Genomic DNA, 9,801 nt, shown 5'->3' with positions numbered 1-9,801 from the left:
CCTGGCCAATTGGAACCCACCAGCCTCGGTGCATGTGTCCGGTGCTGTAACCACTGTGCTATGATGCTAAGCCTAATTTTTCTATTTTTAGTACAGTAGTGGGAGTGGGGGGGTCCTCGCTCTTTGCTCAGGCTGGTCTTGAAATGTGAGCTCAAGCTATCCACCTGCCTTTGCCTCCCAGAGTGCATGAGCCACCACGTCGGGTCTAGGTCACAATTTCTTTTCTTTTATTGAGACAGGAGCCTCAAGCTGTCCCTCTGGGTAGAGTACTGTGGCATCACAGCTCACAGCAACCTCTAACTCCTGGGCTCAAGCAAGACTCCTGCCTCACCCTCTCAAGTAGCTGGGACCACAGGCGCCCACCACAACGCCTGGCTATTTTTTGGTTGCAGCCGTCATTGTTGTTTGGCAGGCCCAGGCTGGATTCGAACCTGCCACCTTGGGTGTACGTGGCTGGCACCTTAGCCACTTGAGCCACAGGTGTCTAGCCATAGGTCACAATTTCTAAAGTCATTCTAATGACCCATTTCTTATCCCTGTCTCTTTAACGTGTGAAATGCTGGCTCTGTGCCTATAGCACAGTGGTTATGGCGCCAGCCACATACACTGAGGCTGGCGGGTTAGAACGCAGTCTGGGCCAACTGAACAACAATGACAACCGCAACAAAAAATAGCCGGGCGTTGTGACAGGCACCTGTAATCCCAGCTACTTGGGAAGCTGAGGCCAGAGAATCGCTTAAGCCCAAGACTTTGAGGTTGCTGTGAGCTGTGACACCATGGCATCCTACGGAGGGCGACATAGTGAGGCTCTTGTCTTAAAAAAACAAATAAAAAAAGAATGTCAAATGCTCCCTCTGCTGGACAACATCTCATACATGAACCAAACCCCCGAACCTGCAATGTAGAATTCCTGAGCTCAAGCAATCTATCATCCCGGACTCCCAGAGCGCTAGGATAACTGTCAGGAGCCACCGCTCTGGGCTAGAATGCATAATGTCAATATCCTCCACCCGAGCAAAGTGGGTTGATGGCCCTTTAAGAGGCGGGAGTTACCTCCCGGTGCCATGGAGACAACTGGATACAGACTGGGTACCAGTCTGCAGAATGTCCTCCCACATTTACTCCACAGGTGGTAAGAGGACTGCTGGGGCTGGAAGTTGGGGACTTCCTCCTAACAATCCACCCTAGGCATGGCTTGGGAGGATTCTGCTTCTGGGGAAAGGGGGCTGTGACCGGGATACGCCTGCCCCACGCGGGCCTCTCCCAGGGTCCGCCATCTTAACCCCTCCTCCCTCTGCAGTCCCCCGAGCCAAGGACCCCTCGCCCACAAGCCCCGAGCATAAGCCACTCCCAAAAGCCAATGCTGAAGCCATCGACTTCCTCAGCTCCCTCCGTGAGCCTAGGGCGGCGGGCAGGTGGTGGGGAGTTGGGACGCAGGGAGGGGGCGGCGGTGCAAATCTGGGAAGGAGAGAAGAGGGAGGTGCAGCTCTCTCAGCCTTGATTCTCCAAGACCTGACCCAGCTCTCTCAGCCTTGATTCTCCAAGACGGAGACTCGGAAAAGGCCTGAGGCCTTGGCTCGGCGCCTGTGGCTCAAGCGGCTAAGGTGCCAGCCACATACACCTAAGGTGGTAGGTTCGAATCCAGCCCCGGCCGCCAAACAACAATGACAGCTGCAACCAAAAAATAGCCGGGCGTTGGGGCAGGCACCTGTGGTCCCAGCTACTTGGGAGGCAGAGGCAGGAGACTCGCTTGAGCCCAGGAGTTGGAGGTTGCTGTGAGCTGTGATGCCACCGCACTCTACCCAGGGGACAGCTTGAGGCTCTGTCTCAAAAAAAAAAAAAGACCTGAGGCCTATTTGCTGACTCTCTTCAAGGGAGACCCAGGGACATGTGGGAGGGGTTCTTCACCTTCTGGTTCCCATAGGTGCTACTGGAGCAGAAGCAGGGATAGCTGGGAGGTGTGTGGGGTGAGGAGGGGCTAGTTGCAGACTACAGGGGACACTGGTTGTCCAGGAGTCAGAGGATTGATCTCCAAGAGCAGGGACTTTATGTGTCCCCATGGTCCTCTCCCCGCTCCCCAGGACAGGAAGAGCTGCAGCTGCTGTTCTTCTCGGAGAATCTGGCCATGGTCTCAGACACAGGGCAGCCTAAGGGAGAGCTGTCCATTAAGGTGGAGAAGGGGAAATACAAAGAGGATTTTGGAGTCTTGTCAAACTGCCTCTTCGTGCATGCCTATAGCCGTGGCTTCCTGGACAAAATGCTCTGTGGAAACTCCGTACTGGGTAGAGTTTCCATTGCCTGATGCCTGTTACCCCTCCCCTTCCTCCACTATACCTTCCACCACTCCCAGAATCTTTATTCAGACCAACCCCCTTAACTTTGACTTTGCCTTGGGACCAGGACCAGGCAAGGGTGGGGTGGGAGGCACAGGGAGGTTATTTGCAGCCACAGACTCAGGACAAGAGCAATAGTTCTGTGGCCACATCACACCTGGTCCTCCAGCCGGGGCCACCACCTTCCTTTCCTTCTGTCTACAACCTGTGGCTCCTGTGATGTCAATGTTGGCCTCCCCACATCCCAGGCTATCTCTCGTGGCAGTTGGAGACCATGGAACAACACAGTCATGAGTTCATCAAGGTACCTCCTAGGGCCACAGCTTTGATCCTGATCCAGGAAGAGAGAATAGAGATGCTGGGATGGAGGGAGAGGCACCAGAGGAGTGTTACCCCTTCTCTCTCCCGGCTTACCCTGTAACCCCCCTGCTCCCCCCGCCACAACTTGAAAACCAATCTATCCAGGATACCGGCAGTCAGCAGCAGTTTGGTGCTGAGGAGTTCTACATAAGCTCTGAACCTCGTTCACACCAGCCTGAGAGACCAGCATCTCTCTGGGGGCCCTGAGTGTTGGCTTTTCCAAGAGCCTGGCCTTTCCCAGGGGCATGTGGCCAGCTGGCCTCCAAGTCCTCTAGTATTGTGGCCCTTACTCCCAGCCCCGACTACCACATCACTAACTTTTGGAATGTGATTGTGACTTGTTTACACATTGGTAACTACTAGTGCCTAAGAACCTTCCCACAGAAACTATTCCCTTCTTCTTTTTTTTTTTTTTTTGAGACAGAGTTTCACTTTGTCACCCTTGGTAGAGTGCCATGATGTCACAGCTCACAACAACCTCAAACTCTTGGGCTTAAGCAATCCTCTTGCCTCAGCCTCCCAAGTAGCTGGGACTACAGGTGCCTGCCACAACACCGGCTATGTTTTGTTGTTGTTGTTGTTGTTGTTGCTGTTGTCATTGTTGTTTTAGCTGGTCAGGGTCGGGTTTGAACCCACCACCTTCAGTGTATGTGGCCAGTGACCTACCCACTGAGCCACAGGCACCTCCTATTCCCATCTTTTAAAATTAGGATTCTGAACTGCACTGTTTTTTAACTTTGTATAGCACCATAATATGCTGCTATTGTTGAGTTTTACTATAAACAAAAGGGCTCTTTGATTTGTTGTGTTGCTTTTTTTGGTTTGTTTGTTTTTTGGGTTTTTGAGACAGAGTCTCACTCTGTTGCCCTGAGTAAAGTGCCATGGGCATCATCATAGCTCACAGCAACCTCAGTCTCTTGCACTCAAGAGATCCTCTTGCCTCAGCTTCCCAAGTAGCTGGGACAACAAGCATCTGCCACCATGCCCAGCAAATTTTTCTGTTTTTAGTAGAGATGGGTCTCGCTCTTGCTCAAGCTAGTCTCCAAATCCTGAGCTCAGGGGATCCACCCACTTTGGCCTCTACCAAGTATTGGGATTACAAGCATGAGCCATTATACCTGGCCCAGCAACTCTTTGGGTTTTTTGCTTGTTTTGTTTTGTTTTGTTCTTGAGAGAGAGTCCTGAGTTGTCACCCTGGGTAGAGTGCTGTGGAGTCACAGCTCACAGCAACCTCAAACTCTTGGGTTTAAGTGATTCTCTTCCCTCAGCCTCCCAAGTAGCTGGGACTACAGGCGCCCCTCACAATGCACGGCCAGGTTCGAACCCGGAAGCCTGGGTGTATGTGGCCAGCGCCCTACACACTGAGTACGGGCGCCGCCATCTGCTGCTGTTTTTTAAATAAAAATCTTTAAACTTCAGTTTTTACTTTTATAAAGGAGAATTGCAGGTGACCTCTGGGGGATCCAGAGTCCGTGATTCTCCCCTGCATGCTCTGGCCTTTAGTTTCTCATCCTCCCCATGGAGCGGAAGATAACCCTACTGAAGCAGGATGATCAGCTGGCCATCACCAGAAGTGTCAGGGAAGGTGAGGTGAGAATGGAAGCCAGCTGGGAGCTGTACCCCACATCTCTCCAGAACTGTGAGCAGGGACCAGGCTTCAGTTCAGTCCTGGAGCCTGGACTGAAGACTCATTAAGAACTGTATGCCTGGGTGGCGCCTGTGGCTCAGTGAGTAGGGCACCGGCCCCATATACCGAGGGTGGTGGGTTCAAACTCGGCCCCTGCCAAACTGCAACAAAAAGTAGCCAGGAGTTGTGGTGGGCGCCTGTAGTCCCAGCTACTTGGGAGGCTGAGGCAAGAGAATCGCCCAAGCCCAGAAGTTAGAGGGTTGGAGGTTGCTGTGAGCAGTGTGATGCCACGGCCCTCTACCCAGGGCAATAATGTGAGACTCTGTCTCTAAAAAAAAAAAAAACTGTATGCCCAACACTGGCTTGCCCATCCTCCACTCCCTGCCCCTTCCTGGCCCCAGGTCCCTGACCCATATTTGTCCTGAACAGGATATGAAGACTGGAGTGACTTTTTTCCCCATGAGCTCAATTAAGGGTTTCATCTCTGAAGCTGCCAACATGGTGTTGCTGAGGGTGATGGCCTGGCGGCAGATGGTGCCCAGCAATGCCCACTTTCTGGCCTTGGACACTGATGGCAAATTTTGCCATTCCACCTATGTGAGGGGTCTTCTTGGGGAGGGGACTTTCCCTGGGGGCAATCTAGAAGGGGCAGGGGAGTACCAGGATGGGAGAGAAAACAGCTGTGGAGTGGAAGAGGGAGCTGGGGTCGCATAGAACAGGAGTGGGAGTGAGGCTTCCAAGGGCAAGAGAAACCAAGAACCACATTTGTTAGATTAAGTGTAGGGCAGGTAGAGTGAGTGAGGGGTGGGAATAGTTCAGGGAAGCAACCCTTTTGCACAAAAGTCAGTCCAAGAAAAATAAACATAGGATAAGGCTCTTTTTAAAGATACATTATGTTTTAACTTCACCAACTCTAACTGCATTTAAATATTCTTTTATGATTTCTCAACTCTGAAGGGTGTTCCTTTTTTTGTAGAATCAGGGTCTGATATGTTGTCCAGGCCAGTCTTGAACTGCTGGACGCAAGTGAATGTCTTGCCTTCACCTCCCAGCACTGGGATTACAGATGTGAGCCACCATACCTGGACTTTTTTTTTTTTTTTTTTGAGACAGTCTTACTATGTTGCCCTCGGTAGGGTGCCGTGAAGTTACAGCTCACAGCAACTTCAAACTCTTGGACTTAAGCAATTTTCTGGCCTCAGCCTCCCAAATAGCTGGGACTACAGGTGCCCGCCATAGTGCCTGGCTATGTTTTTTGTTGTAGTTGTCACTGCTATTTAAAAGGTCCGGGCCAAGCTTGAACCCACCAGCTCTGGTGTATGTGGCTTGTCCCCTAGCCGCTGAGCTACAGGCGCAGAGCCAAAATGTAAAATGTTTTTTGAGACGGAGTCTCACACTGTCACCCTGGGTAGACTGCCATGGCATCATAGCTCACAGCAGCCTCCAACTCAGGCTCAACCAATCCTCTTGCCTTGGTTTTTCTATTTTAGTAGAGACAGGGTCTTGCTTTTGCTCAGGCTGGTCTTGAACTCATTAACTCAAACAATCCACCCACCTCGGCCTCCCAGAGTGCTAGGATTACAGTCGTGAGCCACTGTGCCCAGCCATACCTGGACTTTTATTCTTTAATTTTGGCTAAAATTTCATAATCCAAATACCTAGGCCTTCTTATAATATGTGATTTTAAAGCTATACCTTTACAGCTGAGTGTGGTGGTACACACTTGTAGTCCTAGGTACTCTGGAGGCTGAGATGGGAGAATTGCCTGAGTTCCAGGGTCCAGTGAGTTATCATCCTGCCACTGCACTCCAGCCTGGGCAACAGAGCAAGATCCCATCACTAATAAAAAACAAAACAAAAAACTGTGCCTTTGAACACAACAAATTTCAAGTAAGATATTTTGAGGGCTGATGTGTCTTTCCTGGACCAACTTTGTAAATTAAATTCTTGGCTTGTCTATCACACACAGTGAGTAGCAATGTGTTTAACACAGACAAGCACACTCATGTCCCCCCACTTTCTTGGAAATACCTGTTTGACATTAGCACTTTTTTCCCCATGACCCCAGCCCTAATGCTTAAGGTTTTTGATTTGGAGGGGGTTTTTTTTGTGACGGTCTCACTTTGTCACCCTTCGTAGGGTGCCATGGGGTCGTAAGACACAGCAATCTCAAACTCCTGGGCTCAAGCAATCTTCTTGCCTCAGACTCCTGACTAGTTGGAACTACAGGCACGCGCCACAACGCCTGGCGTTTTTAGAAAGGTCTTGCTCTTTGTTCAGGCTGTTCTCGATCCCGTGAGCTCAGGCAATCCATCCTCCTCGGCCTCCCAGAGTTCTAGGAGTATAGGCGTGAGACACTGCGCCTAGCCAGGGCTTAAATTTTAATTATAACAGGAACAGCTTGCCAGCAGTAGCACGGGCCTGAGGTGGCCACAGATCTTAGCCCAGTCTCACTCCTGGAGCCTCACTTTACCATCCCCTCACTGGCCCCAGTAGCACACTCCCTACACCCCACACACCCATACTGCTCCTCAGCCCTATAACAGAATCTGCCAACTAGAAGCCCTTGGTCAGCCAGGTAGCAGGGGAGGGGCTAGGGCAGGACCTGGCTCTCTAAGAGGGGACCCCCAATTTAGCTTGGGGGAGCAACTCAAGTTTGTGGCAGTTGAAGGTCTGGACAGCCAAGGACTGTTTATCAGGTGAACAAGGAAGTAAGATGTGAGACAGAGGAAAAGTCAGAGTGAGACAGTGGGATAGACCTTGATGGGCATCCACCTTACACCCTCACCCTATTTTGGCCATTACGTTACCAGCAAGCCTTGGGCTTCCAGACGATGCAGGTGGGCCATCAGCAGACCAACGTGTTCATCGTGGAGCAGACTGTACACTCAGAGGACAGCATCCCCATGTCCTGCCAGTACTACCTGCTCCGTGATGGGTGAGCATAGGTGGGGTGGGGGATGACGCAAACGGGAGACCAGCTGTTTCTGGGACAACGCCAGGAACAGTCACCATTGAGATCTAGCTGAGCATTCCCTATTTTAGCCACATCATTCATCCTTTCTTGCTTGTTCTCGTAATCCTCACAGCACCTTGTTATGAACCTGAAGGGCTGAGGAATTAAATGTCGTTCCACATGCCAAGGTTTAATTATGTATAGAAGCTCCCATGGCGTTAGGGGTAATCATGAAAAAAAAAACCCAAGATTTAAATGAGTGGACACTTGATCAAATCCACGTGCTAGAAGAAGTGCCCCTGGCATGCTGCCAAGCTGCCACCAGCAAAGCTTGGGTTCCAAATCTTGAGAAAATTTGGATGAGGAAGAATTTATTTCCTGAATTTTCAGAGTAGGTATTTGCATAGTCACTACACTGAGAAAAAAAGTAATCGGACTGTTGTCCTTCCTTATTTCATAACTGAGTATGTTTCTATTTTGAGTCACATAGCAGGAAGTTCCATGATCATTTTATTTATTATTTATTTGTTTATTTTTTGAGACAGAGTCTCAAGCTGTCCACCTGGGTAGAGTGCTGTGGCATCACAGCTCACAGCAACTTCCAACTCTTCGGCTTTAGCAATTCTCTTGCCTCAGCCTCCTAAGTAGCTGGGACTACAGGCACCCACCACAACGCCCAGCTGTTTTTGTTGTTGTTGTTGAAGTTGTCATGGTTGCTTTAGCTGGCCCAGCCAGGTTCGAACCCACCAGCCTGTGTATGTGGCTGGCCCCCTACACACTGAGCTACAGGCACTGCCATGATTATTTTAGTGCTTACACCTCTTAAGGTTTCAGTCCCTTTTTAGCAGCCTTCCTGGTATGTCTTAAAGTGGCCTTTCTTCTGTGGATGAGTGAATGGAGAGAGCTCTCTATCATCTTTCTCTTATAGGGACACCAAACCTATCTGATTAGGGCCCCACATTTGGGATGGCATTTAACCTTAATTACTTCCCCTAAAGTCCTTATCTCCAAATACCATCATATTGGAGGTTAGAGGTACAACCCCAGCTGGGGGCAGGGCACAGTTCAGCCCATAAGACTTGTGCTCACACCTTTCTTCCGTGTTGCACTCCAGGCACCTGGCCAAGAGAGTCCAGGTGGGCTCCCCAGGGTGCTGCATCATCACCAAGATGCCCATAGTAAGGGAGGAAGGTGAGTGAAGCCGATTAGGCGAGTGGGAGAGTGGAGGAGAGGTGGGAGAGTCTGGGGCCTTCCAGGATGTAGGGCCGGGACTGATGTGCTATGAATGGGACAGAAGCCTGGAATCACATGGAGAAATTTTGCCCTCAACCCCTTCCTGCAACTCTGCTAGTGCGGTCAGAATCCTGGATTTTTTTTTTTTTTTTTTACCTGAGCCTTCTGCTTGGATGTTGTTGGGATTCCTCTGTGTATCCAAGGAAGGTTCTGGCGAGGGAAGATGCAGCTTTCCTCCCTCCCTACCCAGATGAGCCCGAGCCTCGACCAGTGTTTGAGAAGAAGCCCCTGGCGTGGGAGGAGGATTTGCAGCTCTACTCCAGGTTCCTGGACAGGAAGGTGAGGAGGGGCTGCGACCAGCAGTGGGGCGGAGAGGGTATAAATTCCACCAATTCTGATCTCTCTTCCAGCCTGATTGCAATGCACACCTCTAGGAAGTGAAAGAAAGGCTGCAGTGCCCCTTAGCCTTCTTTGGAGTGAGAGGGGGAGCCTCCTGGGGCTGTCCCCACCCACGTAGTCTCAGACTCGGGGCTGCCCCGTCCCTCTGCAGGAAGAGCTCCGACTCAGCCACACCAGCTATCTGCGGCACCACCCCGAGGCCCAAGCGCTTGTCTCGGACTTCCTGCTCTTCCTGCTGCTGCGCCAGCCAGAAGACGTGGTCACTTTCGCAGCCGAGTACTTCGGCCCCTTCGCCGCGCGCCGCCCGGCGACCCCCGCCTTGCGCTCTTCCTACCGGCCCAGCCCTTTCCGCTCGCTGGACCCGGACCTCGACGACGACTCAGAGTCAAACTAGGCGGTCCCTGCTGCCCAGGACTGGGCAGGAAGGGTGGGGATCGTCAGGGCTGGGACACAGGCGGGACGCGCAGGAGGCGGGCGTGCTTTCCCAGCCGCGGTTTTTGTGGGAATAAACGGGACCTTCCCGCGGCTCTGCAGTGTCAGCCAGGACCCTCCCTGGCCAGCGTCTTGTGTCTTGGGCTAAAAGTAGGAACCATTAGCATCGTACATCTAGCGAATTTCAGCCTTTCTTCCTAGATGCTGGAATTGGCTTGTGGGGAACTAGAACTTGAAGCTGGACCTTAGACTTGGAAAACCGCTCTCGTACCCACTAGGTTAGCTGGAACCGGGGGCGTGGCTCCGTGTCTCTCAGAACCATTGCAGTTGCCACTAAGTATGACTGTCCTGGCCACCCACCTGGATGGCGCATGGGGGAAGGAGGAGGGCCAACAAGAAACATCGCTGGCCTTGCTTGCCACCTCTCAAGTTTCCCAAAACGGAGCCAGCGCTCTTCCTCA

General features: G+C 51.6%; 1 protein-coding gene across 1 annotated transcript; it reads left to right on the top strand.

Moving 5' to 3' along the window:
- The first annotated feature begins 1,104 nt into the window (after positions 1 to 1,104).
- CATIP (ciliogenesis associated TTC17 interacting protein) lies at positions 1,105 to 9,302 on the top strand. The gene is made up of 10 exons (XM_003785082.1): positions 1,105 to 1,129; positions 1,301 to 1,393; positions 2,082 to 2,282; positions 2,582 to 2,637; positions 4,197 to 4,283; positions 4,750 to 4,917; positions 7,134 to 7,258; positions 8,391 to 8,467; positions 8,760 to 8,848; positions 9,060 to 9,302. The coding sequence occupies exons 1-10, from the start codon at positions 1,105 to 1,107 to the stop codon at positions 9,300 to 9,302; spliced, it is 1,164 nt and encodes a 387-aa protein (XP_003785130.1).
- The last annotated feature ends 499 nt before the right edge of the window (positions 9,303 to 9,801 follow it).

Source organism: Otolemur garnettii, unplaced genomic scaffold, assembly GCF_000181295.1.
Source record: "Otolemur garnettii isolate 467f Iridium unplaced genomic scaffold, OtoGar3 scaffold00013, whole genome shotgun sequence".
NCBI lineage: Eukaryota > Metazoa > Chordata > Mammalia > Primates > Galagidae > Otolemur > Otolemur garnettii.
Note: the sequence above shows the minus strand (reverse complement) of the source record. Positions and strands in the feature narration are given on the sequence as shown.